This window comes from Bos mutus, chromosome X, assembly GCF_027580195.1.
Source record: "Bos mutus isolate GX-2022 chromosome X, NWIPB_WYAK_1.1, whole genome shotgun sequence".
NCBI lineage: Eukaryota > Metazoa > Chordata > Mammalia > Artiodactyla > Bovidae > Bos > Bos mutus.
The window spans coordinates 91,088,173-91,112,176 of NC_091646.1; the positions used below are offsets into that span (position 1 = coordinate 91,088,173).

At 39.0% G+C, this 24,004-nt stretch overlaps 1 protein-coding gene across 2 annotated transcripts in view; it reads left to right on the forward strand.

Moving 5' to 3' along the window:
- Nucleotides 1-934: 934 nt before the first annotated feature.
- The window catches only part of MED14 (mediator complex subunit 14), a 62,524-nt gene continuing 39,454 nt past the window's right edge, over nt 935-24,004 (forward strand). The window contains exons 1-11 of one of the 2 annotated variants that reach the window (XM_070366280.1): nt 935-1,529; nt 5,522-5,548; nt 8,957-9,062; nt 13,531-13,704; nt 14,349-14,478; nt 14,946-15,074; nt 15,389-15,496; nt 16,255-16,387; nt 17,097-17,247; nt 17,744-17,855; nt 22,047-22,172. In XM_070366280.1, the coding sequence (XP_070222381.1) occupies nt 1,321-1,529; nt 5,522-5,548; nt 8,957-9,062; nt 13,531-13,704; nt 14,349-14,478; nt 14,946-15,074; nt 15,389-15,496; nt 16,255-16,387; nt 17,097-17,247; nt 17,744-17,855; nt 22,047-22,172 (1,405 nt within the window). In that variant the 5' untranslated portion in view covers nt 935-1,320. The remainder of the gene's footprint in view (nt 1,530-5,521; nt 5,549-8,956; nt 9,063-13,530; nt 13,705-14,348; nt 14,479-14,945; nt 15,075-15,388; nt 15,497-16,254; nt 16,388-17,096; nt 17,248-17,743; nt 17,856-22,046; nt 22,173-24,004) is intronic. The other variant, XM_070366281.1, reaches the window with a different exon arrangement.

Below are 24,004 nucleotides of genomic sequence, written 5' to 3' on the forward strand. Positions count from 1 at the left end.
CGTCTAAGAGTCATAGATAAGACTGCAAAAAGATATTTGAAAAGGGTGGTGGCAAATGACGCTTTTAAACAGTGCACATTAAAACCACCTAGGAAGCTTTTAAAAATCCTGAAGCCCAGACCAATTAAAGCCGAATCTATGGGGAGAGGAGCATAAGTATTTTCTAAAGCCACCCACTCCTCCATCTCCCCCGATTCCAACGTGCAGGCAAGGTTGAGAATCATGGCTTTAAATCAGAATTCAAAATATTAAGCGTGCATTTTGATCGGGAAAATGTGGCAGTAGGGCACAGAAAACGAACTGAAAAGTCCTTGGAAGGTAGGGCGGCTACTTCAAGAGCAGGGACAAGAAACAAGTGGGAGAATCAGTGGTAGAGGATTTAAAGTCTGTTTCTGCGGTAGAACTGCCAGGTTTTGGGGGTAGCTTATGAGCTCAGCATATATCCAACTCCATTCAAGTTAAGTTATTCTGCCAGTGGCCCTTTTTCTACCCTCAATAATATTTTCTCGAATCTTTTCCCACAGTTAAAAAAAAATGACGGAAACGTCTCCTATCCCACGAAAGGCGCATGGGCGGACTGTGGGAGATGCAAAGATCTGAGACGTCACAAGCGCTCAGCCGTAACAATTTCTTTTCGAGTCCAGAAACACAGGTCACAAACATCTGGGATAGGGTGTCCTCCCCGGGCGGGCTGCACCCACCAGGGGAACGCTGATGGACACCTCAGCACAAATCGGATCTTTTTAAACTCCAAAGGGCGGCGAGGGTAAGGGCCGGGCAACTGCTGACGTTCTCAGTGACAACACTGGCTCCGCCCTTACACTCACTTCCGGCGGCGCGCAGCCCCCGTTTCCGCTTTTCTCGCCCGCGCGCCGGCCCCGCCCCACTCCCACGCGCCCCTTAACGTCCCCGCGCCCGACCGCCGGGAGAAAAGGCACAGGTTGCTGTCGGAAGTCCCCCTTTGGTTCCCCTTCCGTTCTTCCTAACGACTTCCGCTTTGGGCCGTCAATATGGACGCTGCGGCTGCCTGGCCGAGCGGCCTCTGAACGGTTGCTGGGGCGCTGCTTCTCTGCGGCTGCCACCCGCTTCCCCGCCCTCCCCCCGCCCCTCGCTCCAGTCCCTGGAGCCGGCGGGCTCATCGCTACATGGGGGCGGGCCTCTGCGGCCGGCGTAAGGCTTCCTGTTCGGAGGCGGCTCGGCAGTAGTAGGCGGCGGCGGCGACTCCGCCCGCGCCCACTTAGGCGCGGTGACTGAGCGCCCGGGAGGGAGGTTCGAGGGCCGCATCTTGTACCGCTGCGCCAAGCCCGGCCCTGTGCCGCCATGGCCCCAGTGCAGCTGGAGAACCACCAGCTGGTCCCGCCCGGAGGCAGCGGCAGCGGCGGCCCCGCGTCAGCCCCGGCGCCACCTCCTCCCGGAGCCGCCGTGGCAGCGGCCGCTGCGGCCGCGGCTAGCCCTGGCTACCGGCTGAGCACCCTCATCGAATTTCTGCTGCACCGGGCCTACTCGGAGCTCATGGTGCTGACGGACCTGTAAGTGCCGCGAAATCCACGCTTGTTCCCCAGCCCCCGCTTCCCGCCCAACCGGCTAAGAGGTTCGCACCTCCTTCTCCACAGAGGCTGCTGCTTTCTCCTCTCCGCTGGGCTGCTTAAGTCTAGAATTTCTGAACTCTTGGGGCCCAGCGGAGGTGGAGGAGGAGCTTTTCATTTGGGGTCCTGGAGATGAAGCAACCGAGACTTGTAAATTATGCACGTTGTTTGACTTTCCCTGAAAAGCCCATCTTTGGAATTTTTGCTCGATTTGCCAGCTTAACCTTATTGATTTGTTGGTTGGAAGCTTTTTAGCCCAGACTCCTAGTTTAGGGTTTAGGAATATATATTATTCGGGCGTTTAAAAAAATTCCCAAAGACAAATTGTGTTACAGCCTCTTACGGTACATTTTAAATGTAGGTTGTAATTGCTTCTGACGAAGTTTGAACTCAGGAGATGTATGTAAAATAATGCAAAATGTTGGATTCCAAGTTTGTTTTCCTGGAATGTTTGAGACTGTTTGAAGTCTTAACACATGTAGTGTAAGTAAAGGTTTTTTTGGTAACTAGCCTGCTGTTATTGTCTCATGGGGTATGAGGGGAGTTTATAAATCACCAAGTTAGCAGTAAAATGCCTTGGGATATGATTAGCGTGTTAATCCCCTCAGGATAGGATCAGAATACACTGTAATGATTTTCAGGTGTGTGAAGAAAAGACCCTATGAAATTTAGGGGTATATATAGTTGAATTACTGTTTAACATTTTTAAAATCTAGGTTCAGAGAAAGTAAGACTAGTTTTCAGCTAGATTCATTTTTATCTTTTAGTAGACTCCAGTGTATTCAGTTGAAGTACATTTGTATACGTATGAGGCTGTGAAGTGTCACAGTAATTTGTTGCTAGAGACTGTTAAAATATTCTTTTGCAGATGACTAATAAGAGGTTCCACTTATCCCTGTAAAACATCATTCTGAGAATTTTTATATACTTTATTGAGGGGGATGGAAAGAAGCCTACCCCTGTCTAATGAGGAAATTAAATAGCTGTCATGATTAGATTATGGTGGTATACTTCTCTACACCGTTTATCGTTGGCTGTCATATAAGAATTTGAGTAGCCATGAGAAAAATCTCATGTACCCATCCTATGTATAGCTATGGGAAAATGTTGAAAACTGCCACTATCTGTGGTGTGTAATTTGTATAATTTATCTTTCCATAGGGCATTTGTAGAAATTCTTGTGTTCCTCTGTTTGAGCACTTGGTTATGAAAAAAGAAATATTTATTGCTGTAGGATAAGTACATAGGTTTAGTCTTGCACACGTTGTATGAGGATAATTCCTACACTTCTCTCTCCAGCACAGACCTCTCCACTGAGCTGCAGACTCTATCCACAGGCTCTGTCATTTGGACATAGGGGACATTTCAACGGACCAAGTCCAGAACCAAACTCCTGATTCCATTCAGTCCTCCCCCCACCAAAAAACTTTACTGTCTCACTAAGTACTCTCTCTATTCTTCCTCTGGATGCTTAGGCCAGGAATTTTGGAGTTAATTATTGCCTCCTCTTTCTTCCAATCGCACATCAGTAAATTCTGTCATCTCTGGCTTCAGAATCCCAGCACTTTTCACCCGTTCCATCAAGCTTTAATCCTTTGCTCCTGTGACTGCAGTGGTTCACTAACTGGTACCTGTGCTGCTACCCTTGCCCCTCTCTGGTTTTTCCTTCGTGAAATAGCCAGGATGATCCTTTTAAAACTTATTTTTACTCACAACTTTCTCATGGTTCCCCATCTCAGAGTAAAAAACTTTTTATAGTCACCAGTAGAGTGATCATAAAGTTTATGGTCCAGATGAGGATGCTTTTGAACATGAAAGGTGGTGCTATTAACAACTATGTCAGAGCAACAGGCATGAACTGGGACTGTCTTGAGCAAACCAAGACTGTGGTCTACCTGTAAGGTCCTACATGATGTGTCTTCTCTCCCTTACCGCCTTTGTTTAGTTGTTGTTTAGTCACTAAGTCGTGTCCAACTCTTTGCGACCCCACGGACTGTAGCCCACCAGGCTCCTCTGTCCATGGGATTTCCCAGGCAAGATACTGGGATGGGTTGCTGTTTCCGTTTCCTCCATTGTAGACCATGGAGAATTTAAGGGGAAAATTCACTGTTGTTCTTGATACATAGGTATATAAAATAACTTTTTTCTCGTTTGATTTGTGGCCACCAAAAAAAGATTTAGGAATAAGTTCCTAGATCATGTATTTTTCCTTGTTCCAGGTAGAAACTGTCAGGATTAATGTATTAGTATAAAACCAGTGTTCAAGGTATACTTTATGAATCTGATTTCTGCCACATTTGATGTTTGTGGAGTATTGAAAGTAAGAAAGGTGGTTAGTTTTTGGCCCCAGATTTCTAAATTTTTTTCTTTTGCTTGTTCATTTCCTCCTGCCCTTCCCTCACCCATGTACATGCTCTTATCTTAGAGTTTACATTCTGCTGTGTTTTTTTTTTTTTTAAGAGATTTAGGTTCTACTTTTTAAAAACCTTTTTTTTTTTTTTAAATTGAAATCAGAAAATGCTAGAATCTTACACACTTTGGTGTAAATAAGGTTTTTGTGACTTATTGCACTTTCGGGCTCTTGCCCCAAGTGGTGGACTTGTCATCCATAAAGGAATTTTAAATAGATGAGGAGGAACTGGGGAGAAGGGGATGCAGACAGCAAAACCTATCCTTTGTCCCTGAAATGATACCACCTCTGGCAGGAAAAGATCCTTTTAGGGTCTCTGGAACAAGGGGCAAGAGCTGAAACAATGATTCCTGTTCTTTCTGCCCCCGAAGACTCTGCTCTTCTCTTTTTCTCTCTCTCTCACACATGCACACAAGCATCCGTGGTTCTCATTGTCTCCTCTCTTAAGGACAAGGGAGAGTTCTCAAGGAGTGTCTTCTGAGTCTTTCACAGACATAGGAACTTGGCAGCAACTGCTTTTACTTACAGTCTTATCATAATAAGGCCTTAATTTTTGCTTCATCCTCTGATCTGCTGGCCCTTCCAACTCCTACCCAGTTTCTTTTGTCACTTGAATCATAACTTGAGCTTCCATCCCACTGTCTACACTAAGAACTGTAGGTAACTGTAAGCCAGAGCTCATTTTAATAGTTCCTCTTCCTTGTACCGTGAATCTCTGGAGGTGGTTTTAGTTTCTCTGCACCTGTGGCATGTCAGTGGGAAAAGAGCATCTTAAATGGCTCAGTATGTGTTCTTCAAGAATGGATCCAATGTAGGGGAGGCTTTAGACTTCAGGCTTTTGAATCTTGAACCGTGGAGAATGTGGTGATTCAGGAAGCAGATCAGGACCTTTCTAAGCATCAGTGGATATGAGAGTGTTAAATGGTATAGTTTATCAGGGAAATGGTGACATTGGTTGCTGGCTGTCAGTACTGCAGAACTAGCAAAAAAGAAATCAACATTTTCCTGGAGCTGTTTGAAAATAATCTTATGCATCTCACCAAGCGACATCATAATTGCTGTATAATCCTTGGCTGACACTGGCCCTTTCCCATGCCTAGCTTAACCCACCATAACAAAGCATGAAGGGACTGGTGCTTGGAAGCAAGGTTCTGTTGAATTTAGAGAGGCTCGCGACTAAGTAGTACCTTGTATTCATGACCATTTGGTCTTAAAAGAAGATTTTCTTTGACTTCTCTGTGATGTAGTGTGCTAATAAGACTTGGGCTATTTTTTAATGTTTGAGGTTCGTGCAGTATCTTTTGAAGAACTTTGAATGGAGAGAAATGTTCCTTTGTTAGTTTTTCCTTTGTAGTTATATCACTGAAAACTTAGAAAAGTTATGAGTGGAGCCGCACAAGCCTATAGTGGCTATTTGTCCAGTTTTTCTGAAATGCTAAATTTTAATAGAGTAAAAGTAAAGGCCATAATCAAACTTTGATGAAGATGTGCATATATTTAGTTAACTTCTTTTTTTTCTTCTTAGGCTGCCAAGGAAATCTGATGTGGAAAGGTGAGTATGAAAAAAACCTTAAATCTGTGTTGATATATCTATGAGTGAGTGAGTAAGTGTATGTGAGTGTGAGAGTGAGTGTGGGGGGAGATATGTGTAGGTATGGGTAGTAGGATTGTGGACCGGGAACCTAGGCCCAGAGAGCCTAGGGTGGCTTCTCACAGCATTTGTTTAAGACGCCCTGGGAAGTGTAATTTCCGTATCCTTGACAGTTCTTGGTATGTGGCCAGCTCTGGACCTTGTCTTCTAGAAACTGACCAGGTCAAGTGCCTCAGGGGGTAAAAGATGCAGAAGATAGAGAACTAAATGGAGATAGCTGGTTGGTCATTTCTCATTTTCTACAGTGGTGCTGCTACTGCTACTGCTAAGTTGCTTCAGTTGTGTCCGACTCTGTGCGACCCCCGTAGACGGCAGCCCACCAGGCTCCCCCATCCCTGGGATTCTCCAGGCAAGAACACTGGAGTGGGTTGCCATTTCCTTCTCCAATGCAGGAAAGTGAAAAGTGAAAGTGAAGTCGCTCAGTTGAGTCCGACTCATAGTGACCCCATGGACTGCAGCCTACCAGGCTCCCCTGTCCATGGGATTTTCCAGGCAAGAGTACTATTAGATATCTTTGAAGAATGGACATTTGCCTACTGCTATTACTGATTTATAGTTAAGAGAATTTTGATTCAGTTGGAGGTTGGGGCTTAAGACATAACTAAATGCTAGTTCATTTCCACAGTCCAAGGGAACAAGATAAATTAAGGTTTGAAAGATATCAGGTGATGGAGATTTTAATTGTGGCTACAGTATAGTCTACTTGACTCTATCTTTGGCACTACTTACACTCCTTGGTTGATCTTTTTTTAAATACCAAATCACTTGGGTGAATTTTAGCATTGTTAGTGACTATGCTCCACCCCCCACTCCCAATGACCTTTTTGATAGAATTCGACAGAGATCGAAAAGATAGAGGTAAATGGGACCTCTACCTTGAAGTATACCTGTGTTATGGTTTGGCTGGTCCATTTTAAAGGAAGGAAATGAAAATCGGGATGTGTTCTGTCCACTCTGGGGTAGAAAGGGAAACTGGGCCTTGGAGAACCAACTCTTGCTGCCTGTCACCCGAGACAGCGTGGTGTCAAGGAAAAAAACATGTAAAAGTAGTTTACAAAAGGGTATGTCTCCTTTCCAGTAGAGGAGCTCATCTGGCAAATGGAGTTCATAGTAGACAAATATATTTGCTTTGGGAGAGGAGAGGAGACCTCACTTCCTCTGTAAGCTGTTGCTGAGTTAAGAGTGAGAGCACAGATGCTCCCAGCACTGAGGGACTGCAGATGTGAGTGTACATTTAGCATTTCTGCATGTCCCAGTCTTGCCTGTGATGCACTCTCCTTGTTTTATCTCTAAGGATCCTTCACAGATATTGGCAAAGAGTCATAATTTTATCAGTGTCCTGGATTCTTTCTACTACCAATAATCATATTGCAGGCTGAATCTTCAGGAAGCTTTTCAGGTTGTTTGTGGGCTATGTATGCTCTTAATAGGAGCTAGACTCTGGTCTTCAGTCAGGATTATGTTGCAGCAGCAGGTTTCATTTTGGTGCATTGCATTGTGGGGTTACTGTTGCGGAGATGCAGAGGTACGGGTTGGATCTGTAGGTCGTTGAATAGCTATACTAAGATTAATATATCAGAGTCCACTTGGAGGGAGCTTGAGTCTTTCTGGGGCCTGTCATCAGTCCTGACCCGTTGAATATTTTTTGTGTGTCTTAAGGTAAATCATGAAAGGTAGGATTATCAGTTTTGTAGCCGACATGAAGTTGCAAGGTCTAGCTAACATGCTGATTGACAACATAAAGCTTTTGGTGTAAAGCTTTTAAGGCTTTATGAGGAAAGGATAAAAATACTGTTATTGGGAGAAAAAGCATTGTAGTGGATATAGCATAAAAATAAATATGGACAGACCTAGCTTTTATTTTTAGTGCTTTCTTTAACTTTGCTTGGATAATTTAATATCCAGGCTTTTCACTGAAATTAGTTTGGTAAGGAGTTGCGTAGTTAAGCTCTTCATTCAGTTTTATAAATCATGCTCCTGCCAGATGAGAAATGGACCCTTGCTTTTGTAGAAATAATACAGTTTCAAGCTTTGGTAAGAGGCTTTTCACTTCTTTCTCTTCCCAAAAAGGTTCAGTTCAGTTCAGTCACTTAGTCGTGTCCGACTCTTTGCGACCCTGTGAATCGCAACATGCCAGGCCTCCCTGTCTATCACCAACTCCCAGAGTTCACCCAAACTCATGTGCATCGAGTCGGTGATACCATCCAGCCATCTCATCCTCTGTCGTCCCCTTCTCCTCCTGCCCTCAATCCCTCCCAGCATCAGGGTCTTTTCCAATGAGTCAGCTCTTTGCATAAGGTGGCCAAAGTATTGGAGTTTCAGCCTCAGCATCAGTCCTTCCAATGAACACCCAGGACTGATCTCCTTTAGGATGGACTGGTTGGATCTCCTTGCAGTCCAAGGGACTCACAAGAGTGAGTCCCTTCTCCAGTACCATAGTTCAAAAGCATCAATTCTTCGGCGCTCAGCTTTCTTCACAGTCCAACTCTTACATCCATACATGACCACTGGAAAAACCATAGCCTTGACTAGACGGACCTTTGCTGGCAAAGTAATATCTGCTTTTCAACATGCTATCTAGGTTGGTCATAACTTTATGCAGAGTACATCATGAGAAACGCTCGGCTGGAAGAGGCACAAGCTGGAATCAAGATTGCCGGGAGTTGCCAGGAGAAATATCAATAACCTCAGATATGCAGATGATACCACCCTTATGGCAGAAAGTGAAGAAGAACTAGAAAGCCTCTTGATGAAAGTGAAAGAGGAGACTGAAAAAGTTGGCTTAAAGCTCAACATTCAGAAAACTAAGATCATGGCATCTGGTCCCATCACTTCATGGGAAACAGATAGGAAAACAGTGGAAGCAGTGTCAGACTTTCTTTTTTTGGGCTCCAAAATCACTGCAGATGGTGTTTGCAGCCATGAAATTAAAAGACGCTTACTCCTTGGATTTCAAAGCATAATTTCGTTCCCTTTGTGACCCAGTTAACTCCTATATAATAATTTTATATTTGTGAATATAGTATATTTTAGTAAACAACTTTTATTGTAGTATAAAATTAATTATAACCTGTGATTCATTGCCTAAGCATTCTATTGGATTTATTATTCTGAGGTAGAAAATGAGGCATATGCAGGTGGTATACAAAATGTGACAATAATTCATATTTAGATAAATATTTTAGGTGGGTTCTTTCATTGTAATGGTTGTAAACAGATTGATTCATATTTTAGCTCAGATGAAATTAATTGTGAAATACTCCTTCAAATATGCTGATTCATTAAGAGTTGTTTTATTTTGTTTTAAAGGAAAATAGAAATAGTGCAGTTTGCTAGCCGGACACGCCAACTCTTTGTTCGACTTTTAGCTTTAGTAAAATGGGCTAATAACGCTGGCAAAGTGGAAAAATGTGCGGTGAGTTAAACTTTTGACTTTATTTTATATAAAATAAAGTTTTGGAATGTTAACTTGTAATAGGCATAGTTTCTAATTTTAACTGTAACATATCTGCTGATAGGTTTTTGGAGGCATTACTTATGTGAGTAATCATTTCTGTATGATAATATATAGTATGTATCTGTAGAAACTTATTTTTTGTTTATGGACACCTAATCAGAAAAAAAAGAGTAGACCATATTTGGAGACATTAAATATGAGACTGGATGTAAAGGGGGAAAATGGTTAGTTTACATTTGTATGATTTCTTAGAGTTTACAAAGTATTCCCTAAATTTTGCCTCTTGATTTCTTGACAACCCTTTGAGAGTGGCAGAGTCTGAATTCTCTTCTTATTTTACAGATAAGGAAATAAGGTTCCTCGAAGTTAAATAGCTTTTTCAGGGCCACAGAACTGACGATAGCATTTATTTGTCGCTTTATTTATTTATTGGGGCTTCGTTGGTGGCTCAGACAGTAAAGAGTCCACCTGCAAAGCAGGAGACCCAGGTTCGATTTCTGGGTTGGGAAGATGCCCTGGAGAAGGGCATGGCTACCTACTCCAGTATTCTTGCCTGGAGAATTCCATGGACAGGGGAGCCTGGTGGGCTACAGTCTTTGGGGTCGCAAAGAGTCAGACATGACTGAGCAACTAACATACTTGTTTATTCATCTGTTCATTCTCCAGACCTTTATTGCATGCGATGCATAAAGACATGGTGGATTGAGACTCGAATAAGGCATAGTCCCTGCCCTCAAGAAGCTCGTGGTCTTTTGACTGTTGGGTCACTTTTTTGAATTCAAAAGGGTGACCTGTAGTGAAGTTTACCAAAGATGCTAAAATATGCCCACCACACACACCCCCCTCAAAAGTTTTAAGCTATATTCAAGAAGGGTTAAGGAGTTCATATTGGAAAGGGTAATTATAATAAAATGAATAAAATCCTAAAATGATGAGAGCATGTATTAATCCACATTAATTGAAGTTAGTTCTCCAGATCCAGCTCTGCAAGGTCAAGTAGCCTTCTAGCCACTGTAGGAAAGGTGGATAGATTCTCTAAGTGAACTTGACACTGATGCTCAGATTCTTTTTTCCCATTCAGTTATGTAATGACATTTAAAAGTTTTATCAGTTTTTATAGGTGCAAGTTCAGAAAAAGCTTACACTGGGTAAATTATATTCAGATCATTTTCAAATTCTGAATTTGCCAGGTTTCCTAGATAAATTAAAATCAGCTACTCAGTGTAGAGGTAATTTATTTTTTGCACCTGACAAGCTAAGTTGAAATATTTTGATAGTAGCTGTATTTGGAGATTTATTAGGGTTTGCATATTCCATAAAGTTTCACTTCAGAAAGAAATCTATAACACAATTGTATTTCTGCCCATGACTTTCTGAAATGTCTCCTCAATTTTAGCCCAGTGCATTTGATATCTTCAGTTTCACTAAGTTCCCCTATCATTAGAAAGCTTATGTGAAAATTGCTAAAGTGAAAGGAAAAGAGGTTATGAAGAAGTTGAGAACTTAAAATTCTAGAATAATATATTTTTTGAAAGTTAAAAGAAGACTTATTTCTAGCCACAGATTTTTTTGTCTCTAGGAATAAGCTGATATCATCCTTCTATATAACATTGGTCAAAGAGGGGGTATCTTGTACCATATATTGAGTTTTTTTTAATGGGGGAAAAGTCCTTTTATTTATTCATCTGTCTGTTGATTTCCTTGGTAAATTAAAGTTTGTAGACAGAAAGTCTTTTGTACACTGTAAAACATCATTCAAAGAATACTTTTTTAAATAAAGATGAATGTAAAGATGAATAAACTGGCTTATTTTAAGCTTATTCATCAGAAAGTTTACAATTTGTTTCATTGTTTTTGGAAATTTGGGCACCAAGCCTAATGAATCTATTTTGGTCAAAATGAAGAAGCATGGTATAGTATTTCTGAAAAGTCCCAAGGTTTCTTTTCAGTAGTTAATTTGGGGTTATCTTTTCCTAAAGATATTAAAACTTTCAGTGAAGAATTAGGTATTACTGAAGTATATAAAATGTAGATGTTCAGTTTTTCAAATCCAGTGTTAAATCCCTAATTATACCATGGGTCTTTAAATTACCTGTTTGATACTACTGAGCTGTATGTTGATAAAATAATATCAAGCAAAATCTAAAACTCTTGGTTTTGATATTGAGCCATATTGTATTCATCTTTCATTAATTCATAGTATTTTCCTGTTAGTTTTTTGAACTGTGTGTCACAGTAAGTCATATTCTGAATAAAGTCTCATATTGAACTTTATACATAACGTTTCAGTATTCTTGTGACTGTAGATACCGTTGTGCTTTTGTCAAGAATAAAGTCCATTAACTGGAGAATTAGAGGATTATTCACATATTGACACTTGGTGTTCTCAACTTAATGATTATTTAACTAGACTCATTAGAGGTTCTTAATAGATAATGATTTTTAGCCATGCCAGACATATTAAGTGTTTAGCTGAGTGTATAAATACATGGTTTATAGAACTCTGATTAATGGTAAAACAATCTGTATAATGTTCTAGCTAAGAAAAAGAAAAATCTCTCTCCAAAGCAATATTGAGGTACAATTCACATACCATACAGGCTGCCCATTTAAAACGTACAATTCTGAGAATTCCTGGTGGTCCAGTTGTTAGGACTCTGCACTTCCACTGCAGGCGGCGCAGATTCGATCCCTGGTCAGGGAACTAAAATCCCACAGACTATGTGGTGTGGCCAAAAAACAATAATAAAAAAGTGTACAATTCAGTGGTTTTTAGTATATTGACAGATATGTGCAACCATCACCACAGTCAGTTTTAGAAAATTTTCAAATTGTTACCCTTTAACTGTCACCCGAAGTACCCCCCCAGCCCTAAGCAGTCTCTGCTGTCTCTATAGATATGCCTCTTCTGAATATTTACATATAAATGGAATCATAATATATGGTCTTTTGTGATTGTCGTCTTTCATTTAGCATAATGTTTTCAAGGGTCTTCCATGTTGTACCGTGTATCAGTACTTCATTTTTATAGCTGAATTGTATGGATCTACTGCATTTTGTTTATCATTTTGTTTATCAGCAGAAGTTGAAAGAAGCAGGATTCAAAATGGTTTTAAATATGTTCTAATCAGAGTAGAGTCATGCTTCAGGTTCAGGATGGGAAAGGGGACCTTGCTTGAAGGAGATTGATGCACAGAAGATCAAGGCCTTTTAGTTAACTTCAGGGTTGCTGTGTGGTAACAGTGTCGTGGCTCCTGATGTTAGAAGTTAGTGTTGGTGGTGTTTATAGACTCCCATTTTACTAGTCATGGAAGGTAGCATTTCTACAGGGCTATGCTGGTCTTCAGTGAAGAGTTAGAAAAAGTTTTTGTTTCCAGCTTCTCTGATTATTGACTATCTTTGAGCAAATATAGAAACGTCAGCCTCAAGTTTTTCATCTCTAAGGTGATGGTAATTAACTGTTTTTGTCTATTTCTTAGAGTTGTAAAAATCAGATAATAAGTGTGGGAATGCTGAGAAAATGTAGGGCATTGTGTGAGCCTGATGTGTTATTAATTCTGGATAGCATATTTTAAGTTGACCACTGATAAACTGGACCATTTCCAAGCAGTGGACTAGGGATGGTAAGTCAGGAATTTGGAGATATGAAGACTAATTGATATGGTTTGCAGTGTTCAGCTTGAAGATAGAGTGCGGCTTCCCCTATTTGAAAGACACAAAAGACTTTTAAGTATTGTTCCAAAAGGAATTAGTTTTCAGCTTCTGGATGAACTCTGTTAGTTTAGGCACACTTGTGAAATGCATTGAGTAGAGAACTGATGGAAAGGTTTTCTGTATCAGGATGAAGTTGGCCTAGATCTCATAATGGGCAATGTTTACTGAGTGTTTTATATGTTCTAGGCACTGTTCTAAAGGTTTCATATGCATAAACTCTTAATCCTCAGAACAACCTTATGAGAGGGAGAAAACCGTCTCCATTTTATATTGAAAAAACAGAGGCACAGAGGGAAAGTAACTTGTCCAAGGTTACAGGGCTAATAAATTGCAGAATTAAAATTGAGACCAAGGCAGTCTGGGTCCAGGAGTCCATGCATTTATATCTACTTTATTACCAGTCAACTCTAGAAATCTGTAAGAGAAAAAGCATTTCACTCTATTTATTTTTCCTGACTTGTCATATGTATGTGTAATGTTAAGGATGGAGAAATGAATTGGGAAACCTTTTATTTAAATTGATAGAATATGACTGGTTTTAAAACTATTTCTTCTTTCCTCAAATTACTGGGAAATTTTTTGATGAAATATTTTGACGTATGGAAAAGCTATATTATTTCTTAAGATTTACTTTGTAATCAGTAAATGATATATGAAGTGAAAAGTGGCTAGTTTTCAAGGAAGCTTAATGCGTTTACCTTTTGCTTTAAAGATGATCTCAAGCTTCTTAGATCAGCAAGCCATCCTGTTTGTGGACACTGCGGATCGCCTGGCCTCGTTAGCTAGAGACGCTCTGGTCCATGCACGCCTGCCTAGTTTTGCCATCCCATATGCTATTGATGTGCTGACTACTGGGTCTTATCCACGGCTGCCAACCTGCATCAGAGTAAGTGTGTTCCCACTGCCCCCCCCAAAAAAAATTGAAGGCTTTGGAATTAGATTCTAGAATATTAATAAATAGCCCAGTCCCCCCCCCAAAAAAAAAAAAACTTCTGTGTTTTAAAATAAATACTTCATGTAGTTTGTTTTTTCTCTCATGAAAATTTGGGGGAGGGGAGGTGTTGAAATAAATTGGAGCCAGAACATGAGTAGCTATCAAAATGAGTTATGTATTCATTTAGGTGAGGGTGAACAGAATTGCAAAGGTGACATCTATTTCAGATGTGAAAATATGGCACACGAATTGCTTTTTGGAAGTGTTTTTTATAGAATTTGTTGCAGTTGTTTATTCACTCGACGCTATTGTATTTTATACTTCTAAGAAGTGGTAGAAATCATCTAGTGACATTAAGTTGGTTTCATAAATAGAGCATGAAGAAGACTGTTGCATTATTATCTTAGCCAGGCGACTGGTGGAATCATTGACACTCTAATACATGATAGTAATGGTCACTATTATTGGATGTAGACTGCAGAAACGAGTGTTGAGATTCTCTCGGGTAAAGTAAGAAAGTACTGTGTTAGGGCAGGTGCAGGTAAAAATTATGTCTCTTTGCACATTATTTCTAAATCACTTGAACATTTTTGTAGGATAAAATTATTCCTCCAGACCCAATTACCAAAATTGAGAAGCAAGCTACACTTCACCAGCTGAACCAGATTCTTAGACATCGGCTTGTAACCACGGATCTTCCTCCTCAGTTAGCAAATCTTACAGTTGGTATGTGCTTGGAATATATTTTTAAAGAATTGACTTGTTAGAATATTTTTAAAATCAGCTTTTGGGAGTTTTATCTTTTAAAATATCATTATGAAGTCTTTACCTACAATTTTGGTGGTGTTTGAAACTGTAATTTGTGCCATATCATTTCACTGTATCTGGAAATACAGTGCTGGTATTTGAAGCTGAGGAGAGGGCAAGATCACCTGGGGCTGGAGGAGAGCCTGGGTCCTAGAGTTGAGCCTCAGTATTGTTCCTTGATATTTAGAAGAGTTGCCTTTGATTTCTCGATGACCTGGATGCTGGCTACTGTTAATGCAGGAAATACTGAATTGTTTGAACACTTATGAAAGAATCTTCAATCTATTTAAGATTTCTTGTGAGCAAGACTAAAAAGTTCTAGGTTAGCAGGAGGAGGCTGCTTATTTTCTAGCAAAGTAGACGACTTCTTCTTCTTCTTCTAAAAGCAAATGGCCGAGTGAAGTTTCGAGTTGAAGGAGAATTTGAAGCCACCTTGACTGTGATGGGAGATGACCCTGATGTTCCGTGGCGTCTTCTCAAGCTAGAAATTCTAGTTGAGGATAAGGAAACAGGAGGTAAATCATAAATACTGATTTAAATCAGTATTGATTTAAATGTTGGATGTTTTTATGTTATTGATACATTCTTGCAGAATAATACATGTGTTTAACAGTTTATCCTGTAATTTGAAACAGATTTTATGATAATCATAACTCCCTACTAACCACAAAGGTTTCAGTGTTTCTATAGTATAATCAGTAATATTCATAGATAATTTCAGTGTTTTTTTTTTTTTGACTTATTGTTAGTATACTCTTCCTTAGTTGGTCTATGACACAGTCTGGATACTTTTCTGAGTAACCACCTCCTTTTTTCCCGCCAATGGAAGATGGGCGAGCCTTGGTTCATAGTATGCAGATCAACTTTATCCATCAACTGGTACAATCTAGGCTCTTTGCTGATGAGAAACCTCTTCAGGACATGTACAACTGCCTGCGTATCCTTCTGAAATTTGAGCCCTGTATTTGTGAAGAATTTGTATCCCTCTACCCCCAACACACTTTCCTAGTGGCTCAGTGGTAAAGAACTCACCTGCCAGTGTGGGAGATGTGAGTTCGATCCCTGGGTCAGAAGGGTCCCCTGGAGGAGGAAATGGCAACCCACTCCAGTATTCTTGCCTGGGAAATCCAATGGACAGAGGAGACTGGTGTGCTGCAGTCCATGGGGTCGCAAAAGAGTCGGACACGACTAAGTGACTAAACAACAACCCCCCCACAGCACACACGTTTCCATTTGCCTCTAGTCCTGAACTGGAGCAGCTTAAACTCTCTCCCTTACCCTTTCAGGGTGGAAATGGGGCTTGGGAACTGGCCAGTGTAAAGAATAATGGTAGATCTTTTTTTTTTTTTTTTTAAACCAAGCTTTTCATTTTACTGTTGACTTTGCAGGTAAAAATTTTAAATAATGAGGTAGAAATAGTACTCTTTGGAGAGAAAAAATTAGGTCTACCCATATTCTCTAAACTATGATGAATTAAGGGGTAACCTGGACCTTATGTTTTGTTTATATTGGTTCAAAATTAAATGTAAAACCTTTTTCTAAAATTATGTCACAAATTGCACCTCCTTTTATATACATCACTGGAGAAATATAATGGTCAACTTTTGGGGAATAGAGCATTTGTTATATGAAGTTTGCTTATACTTCTTTGGCTGTTGTAGTAATATATTAGATTTGCTTAACTAGATCCATCAGATTCTTTCTGCTTATCACTTCAGTTAGAAGTGCTACATTCTCAAACTCTAATGTTAATCCGAGAGCGGTGGGGAGACCTTGTACAGGTGGAAAGGTATCATGCAGGAAAATGCCTCTCCCTCTCAGTTTGGAAGTAAGTAAAGTTGATTCTGGGGTCATGCAATGACTGTAAATACTCTTTGTTCTCTTTGTTTCTCCTTTTCTCTCATGCATCTGATTTTCTTTGTATCTAGCAACCTGAATTTGTATGGTAAGGTCCCATGGTATCCTAAACCACATAGGACATCCATAATTAGCACCTTTCTTAGAACATGGCATGTTTTAAATATGTAGATATTTGTCTGTTTGTACTAAAACTTAACTATTCTTAAAAGATTAGATTACTCTGGCTTCAAACCAGATTGCTAAAAGACCAGTAGGTTAAATTACTGGGTATCATTTTTTAAAAATCCTTGCCAGTCACAGTGTTATATTTTGAATTGTACTTTTTACAAACTTCTGGGGAAGGTCTTGTAATCCTCTTCTCCATTTGAACTTTGCTTGGTTTTCATTTTCTGTAAAGGAATCAGAGGTGAATAGGCACCACTTAGAGACAGTTTGTTTTGTTTGGGGATTTTTTATGTGTATATGTGTTTTTAATTCTGTGTGTGTGTTTTTTAATGTAGTAGATCATATTGTGTTGGATTACAGAATAGCTGTCTTCCCAATATTAATATTCCCTCAACAAAGAGTGAGTGCCTGCCATGTTGTAGACTTTGGATAAGGTACACAGTAGACTCTCTTTTATTCCAGAAGTTAACAGATTGTTGTAAAAAATTCTTAATATTCTTTTTTCTCTTTAGTCAACAGGTTCTTGGGAGAAAAACAGGGACAGCATCTGTTCACAAAGTTACAATTAAAATTGATGAGAATGATGCCTCCAAGCCTTTACAGATTTTTCACGATCCTCCTTTGCCGGCTTCTGATTCCAAATTAGTAGAAAGAGCCATGAAGGTAAAAGAACTTAATATATTTTAATATTGGCTTGATCAAATGAATATAACGTAACATCATTTCTACTTAAGCTTTTAGCACAAATTCTTTAAAATACCTAATGGTTCCTAAAACCCTTTATGAAACTTATTTTAAATGAATGTTATGCTGATAGGTTTGTTGTGGTTGTTTTAACATCTAATATGGTAAGGTATAATTTTTAAGATATTCTTTCAAATTTTGTAATTTAGATCAGATAACCACTTTAATTTTTGTTAAGATCTGCCATTTAATCACTGTGATAACTATGATTAACAGTGTCTTGATCTATACTTGCCAGATGTTAACTATAGCCTTTAAGCTATCAATACCATTGTTTAAGTTTGCTTTCTTTTATTGGTTAACACTTCATCAGTGTGTTCCAAAAGGAAGTATCTTGAAGCATAGTAATCTACTGTCAGACTTTTAAAGTAAAAATGTTCGAATTGTACATACGATTCTGTTCTTGTTTATGCAGATTGATCATTTATCAATAGAAAAACTCCTGATTGACAGTGTCCATGCACGAGCTCATCAGAAGCTTCAGGAACTGAAGGCCATTCTTAGAGGCGTCAATGCTAATGAAAACTGTAGGTTCTTTTGAAGTGACATTTCTGGGGCTTTCCAGGTGGCCCTAGCGGTAAAGAATCCAGCTGCTGATGCAGGAGGCATAAAGAGATGTGGGTTCAATCCCTGGGTAGGAAAGATCCCCTGGAGGGAGGGCATGGCAACCCACTCCAGTATTCTTACCAGGAGAATCCCACGCACAGAGGAGCTTAACGGGAAGCAACTTAGCACGCATGTCTTTCTTTTGTTTAAATTAGCATCTGCTTTTATTTTATGAAGAGTCTTTTTTAAAATGACTTTTTTCCCTGATGTATTGATTTTGTTGTAAAAGCTGGGCATTTCTGCCTTTTAATTTATGATCTATCAAGCTTGTCCTAATTTTCCCCTTTCTTCTTTCTCATTTAGCTTGACCTTATTTTTGAAATGTATGCATATTGACTCTCCTTAAAACTTCCTTTTTGAAACAGAACCTGACTTAACATTTTAATATGAATCTCATTCTTCTAATTTTTCTTCTAAAAGGTTAATAAGGCAGCTTTGCAAATATTTATAATGTGTTTATAAAATATGCCTCTTTGAAATGAAGCTAAATTTATCCCATGTCTTCAAAAAATTTTTTTTTGAATTGTTAATATATCAACAGTTCAAAATAAGAAATACGGGTGTACACACCGTGAAAAATCTTCTAATTACCTAGTATATTCAGAGCGTTAGGAGACGAACGGTCAGTCATTTAGAAAGTAAGTGTTTTCATTCTAGGAATACAGTTTCCAGTATCATAATGAGAACATTTACTATCCCAACGCCAATTATTTTTGACTGGTATTACCTTGTGCCCACAGTATTTTCACAATCTTAATTTTTCTAATTTTAATTTCAATTTTTTCAAAATAATATCATTGAGATTGTAGAAAATCGGGGTTTGTGATCTTTTGATAGGCTCTGGTTTACTTTAGTGTCATCTGTAAACAAGGCTTAGTAAGTTAAAAAAAACTCAGCATGATTGCCTGAGGGATATTTAAATTACTTTGGAAAATGGACTCTGAAAATGTGTTTACCCGGGAATAATTTTGTGTATTTTTCAAGGAAGTTGTGAAGATTTTTCTTGAGTAGCACTTTGTAGTGATATCACTGCTTGAGTAGTCAGAAGATGTTGGTATAGCTCTTCATGTATTCTTGAACAAGTCACTTAAATTCTTTGGGCCTCATTCTCCTCATCTGTATTTGAGGGTGTTACTCCAGGCGCTTCCTGGATCTCTGATTCTAGTAGGAGTGTACGATAGCAGTGGTTTTCAAGCCCCGTGAGTCTGTTGAGTCCTCAGTGTTAGAGAAGGGTGCTTTGGAGACTTAAGTTTTGAAGGAGAGGGAGGATCTTGCATGTGAGGTTGGGCCCCTCAGCCCTACTTGAATCAGAGCAGTTCTGGAAATGAGGAAAAGGTCTGCTGACCCACCATTTTAGGACATATGCTTTAAGTTTTGTGTTTTTTTTTTAATTTTATTTTTTAACTTTACAATATTGTATTGGTTTTGCCATATATCAACCTGAATCCGCCACAGGTATACACGTGTTCCCATCCTGAACCCTCCTCCCTCCCTCCTCAAGTTTTTTTTTTTTTTTAATTCATGTTCATGCGTTTATACACAGCGTAACCTCACTTGATCGCTTTTGTGATGGGAAAGCATGCTTTAGTCAGATCCTTTGCTGGGACAAGGGGCCATAGTCTGTTCTGGGAATCCCTTAGTGCAGTCACCCTTCATTAGCTGTCTTTTCTTCCAGCTCCTCACTAGTATACACCGAGGAAATTAGTTGCTCGGAGAATGGAGCATTTCAAGAAAGGGCTAAGAGAGAGCACAGACTGCAGGTTTTGGATAGCCCAAGGGGTAATGTGTGGTTTCTTGAGGGTGGGAGATAGGGGTGAGATAGTCTTAGGGGAGAGTAGGCAAGACTTTTGGAGAGAAATTTTTAAAAGGCAATGTAAGGCACTAAAGGTAACTTGTCCTGCAGCCCCTTCTCAGCATCACCTGACTCGAGGAAGCCAGGGTGCTCTCCCTCGAGTTGTCCTCTGTCAGCGTCAGATTCAGGGTCTCGAGATCAGTTTCAGAAGCTGTGAACCACACACAGCAATTCCTAATGGGCCTTAATTGCTTCTCTTAGTTTTCCCACTTTATATTACTGTCTATTGGTCCATTCTTCTTGTCCTCAATAAACAGGGAGAAATGAAAGAGGAGATGTGTGTATATTCCTGCTGCAGGAAAAAGTAGTGTGTAGCCTGGTTATCTTTCACAGCCTTTAATTGTCTCTTTATAAGTTTCTCTGTTAAAACCTGTTGCCTTTAAATGCTCAGGGCCTTACGTGTTTTATCAGTATTTTCTGTAAAGACAAATACCCTGGCAACCATAAAATATGTTCAGAGATACATATGAACATATTTTCTATTAATATCTTTTGGACTGTGTTCTCTGTATTCTTCTCTGATTCCCTGTTGTTTCAAAAATATTTAATTTTGTTAATTAGATTGAAATTATAATTGTTATCCCAATTGTCAAGAGTTAGTTTTACTCCATTACTACACTTTAAAAATAGTTTTGCTTTAAAGAATACCTTCCTATCCTATTAGGATTTAAGACCTACAGATGTGTTTTAAAAATCAGCAAGTCTGCTTCAAGTCTGTAAGCACTTTTAAAATTTTTCACGCTAACCTGAATATAGAATATTGTAAAAGAAATTCCTGTTTGTGCCTTTTTGTCCTGTTTTTTTGTTTTTTTTAGGTGAGAGTTAAGCTGGACCTACATGTTAAAGATTTGTATCCAAATACATTAGATATACTTGAAAGCAGTTAGTTTTCATCTGATTAAATGTTTCCTGCAATCTTTTTTGCTTTAGTAATTTGTATAGACAGTACCAATGGCAACACCTCCCATTTTACTTGTTGCAGATTATATTATATAGCGGGAGGTTTTGGTTTTTTCCTTTGGTTCAGAAAGGGATACAGATAATGTATATTATTGAGCACTTTGCTTTTCAGAGCACTCTTACAAGCTTGTCATTGCTTCTTCCTGAGAACCCATGGTGTGGACAGGAAGATGTCTTTGCCCTTCTTTAATGAAGTAGCATAGAGAAGTCACTCCTGGTGAAAGGCTGAGCCTACATTACAACTCTCCTCACTGCCTGCCTGCCTTCTGCACTGTAGTTTTAGAGGAACGTGGTAACCAGGAGAGCATATTCCTTTTGCAGGTCATCAGTCTGATTAGCACATGGTGGGTGTGCTTTCAGTGCTTTGCTTCCCTACTGGATTTTGTTATGTTAACTTGTGAGATTAAGGAGAAAGTTAATTGGGCCTGGTGGAAATACTTTGAAGCTCTAGAATGAGTATTGGGAATTTGTGTTTAGTAGTTTGCCTCTGTTCTTATTTTATCTGTGACTTGAAAATAAGGTACATAAATAACTTGAAAAAACTTTGTCCTATATAATAAATAATGCTTAATAGCTTTCAAATGTTTTTTAAATATATGAGCCCTAATTGCCAGAAAAATCTCTCTTTATGAAGAATGGCATTAAAAATATTTAGGTTGTGAATGAAATATACTTTATTTACCAAACAACTTTTTTCCCCCACTATATCAAAAAGGGACTTCCCCGGTGGCTCAGATGGTAAAGAATCCGCCTGCAATGCAGGAGACCTGGGTTCAATCCCTGGGTTGGGAAGATTCCCTGGAGGAGGGCATGGCAACCTACTCCAGTATTCTTGTCTGGAGAATCCCCTGGAGAATGGACAGAGGAGCCTGGTGGGTTACAGTCCATGGGGTTGCAAAGATACGACTGAGCAATCAAGCACACATATCAAAAAGAAAATCCTTAAAATTAGCTTATTCTTAATTACTGACTGAAAGCAAAGCTAGAACACACCTCATTGATAAGGTTAAATTTTCACTAGCTATTTTAACCTTTTTTAAGAAATCTTGGAGGGTTTTTTTTTTTTTTGGCTATAGTATTTGGGATGGGTATGTTTGTTTCAGGTCACCTTGTAGGTTACATTCTTCCTTTGAGTTATTAATTGACATAATAGTACTAATCTAGGTTAGCAAAGTTATGTCTTTGCTCTAACATTCAGATCATTCAGTAGTTGGTTTCTTTCTACTTGCTGAGAAATATATACATATATTTTGGGGGGGGGATATTCAGATAGAAATATAATTAATTTTTAACTTTTCAGCTTCCATAGAGACTGCACTTCCAGCTCTTGTTGTTCCCATCTTGGAGCCCTGTGGTAATTCAGAGTGTCTACACATTTTTGTCGATTTGCATTCTGGAATGTTCCAGTTGATGCTTTATGGACTTGGTAAGTTACTAAATGATAGACTCACTCAGTATAAAGAAAAATATTTTTAACAAAAACAGAATAAAAATTTTTGCCATTAGGTACTGGGAAGGGTGGTATAAACAGTATATAGAAAGTAGATATGGAAGGAATAACTGGCTGATATCTGTTCCTTGGGGCCCATTTTAACTGTCTTGTACAAGAAGTTAAACTTCCCAATATGAAGTCCATTCATGTTGTTTTTCTTATGTAAAAGTAATAATGTTGATGGCTGATCTTTTCTTAAATTAACTGTTTTACCACTAATAGTTGGGTGTCATGGAGAAGACTACAATCTAATGTCATTCGTGACTGAAGAACAAATTTATGATAGTATAAATATCTCAAGATGACTTGAATACAGAATCCTGGGGGAAAGAATTTTTTTTTTCTGGCTTAAACACAGTAGAAATTGAAGTTTGATTTCTGGCATGTTCTGTTACCAAGCTGGTGTTCTGAAATGATGAAATACTGGAAACTTAGTGTTTTTGTGTTGCTAATGATATAGTATTCTTGAATATGTTAGCACATTTCCCATTTGAAATTAATTTTAAGCCAGATTTATGAAAATAAAAATTCTTTCTGGTTATATTACATGGTTATAAAGGTAGATTTTTCTATGAACTGCTCATGGGAAAAACTGGTCTCACTACTTGAATTACATCACATTTATGATGGCTAAATGATAAGTGGCATGTTAGGAAATTGTTCTTCAAAACTTCAATGGTTTTCTTGATAATTAAAATAGTACACACTCATATAAGTAGAAAAACTAAATGTGTAAACATGAGAGAAGCAGTAAACAGTTGCCTGGTGGTAATCATTGTTTTTAAGGGATGTATGCTTGTCTTAGCTCAGGCTGCCATAACAGAGAACCACAGAATGGGTGACTTAAACAACAGAAATTTATTTTCTCACAGTTTTGGAGATTGGAAGTATGAGATAAGGTTGCCAGCATGGTCAAGTTATGGTAAGAGCTCTCTTCCTGGCTTATAGTTGTCAGCCTTCTTGCTGTGTCCTCACATGGCAGGAAGAGAGAGAGAGAGAGAGAGAGAGCAAGCTCTCTGGTGTCTCTATAAGGGCACTAATCTTATATGAGGGCTCCACCCTCATGACCTTATCCAAACCTAATTATCTCCCAAAGGCTCCACCTCTAAACACTATCACATTAGGAGCTAGGGCTTCAACATACGAATTTGGGAGGATGCAATTCAGTCCATGGACTTCCCAGGTAGCTCAGTCGTAAAGAATCCACCTCCCAATGCAGGGGATGCAGATTCAGTCCCTGAGTCGGGAAGATCCCCTGGAGAAGGAAATGGCAACCCACTCCAGTATTCTTGCCTGGGAAATCCCATGGACAGAAGAGCCTGGCAGGCTACAGTCCCTGGGGTCACAGAGTCAGACACGACTGACTGAGCACGCACACAATTCAGCCCATAGCAGTGCTCTTCTAATTTTTTCTCTACTTTTTTTTAGTTGAAATCATTTTATATTTTGCTTTTTGTTCCACATTCTTTTTCTTAATGTATTTTATTGAAGTATAGTTGACTTAGTGTTTCAGGTGCACAGCAAGGTGATTTAGCTATACATTTATACATGTATTATTTTTGAAATTATTTTCCACTATAGGTTATTATGAGATATTGACTGTAGTTCCCTGTGTATACAGTAAACTTTTGTTGCTTGTTGCATATCTATTTTTTTAAATTAGAAATCTAGCATTCTATTCAACATTCTATTATTAGCATTTTCTCATGTCATTAAAAATTCTAAGTGACATTTAGCAAGCTAATCTTCAGCCAACAGCTCTTGCT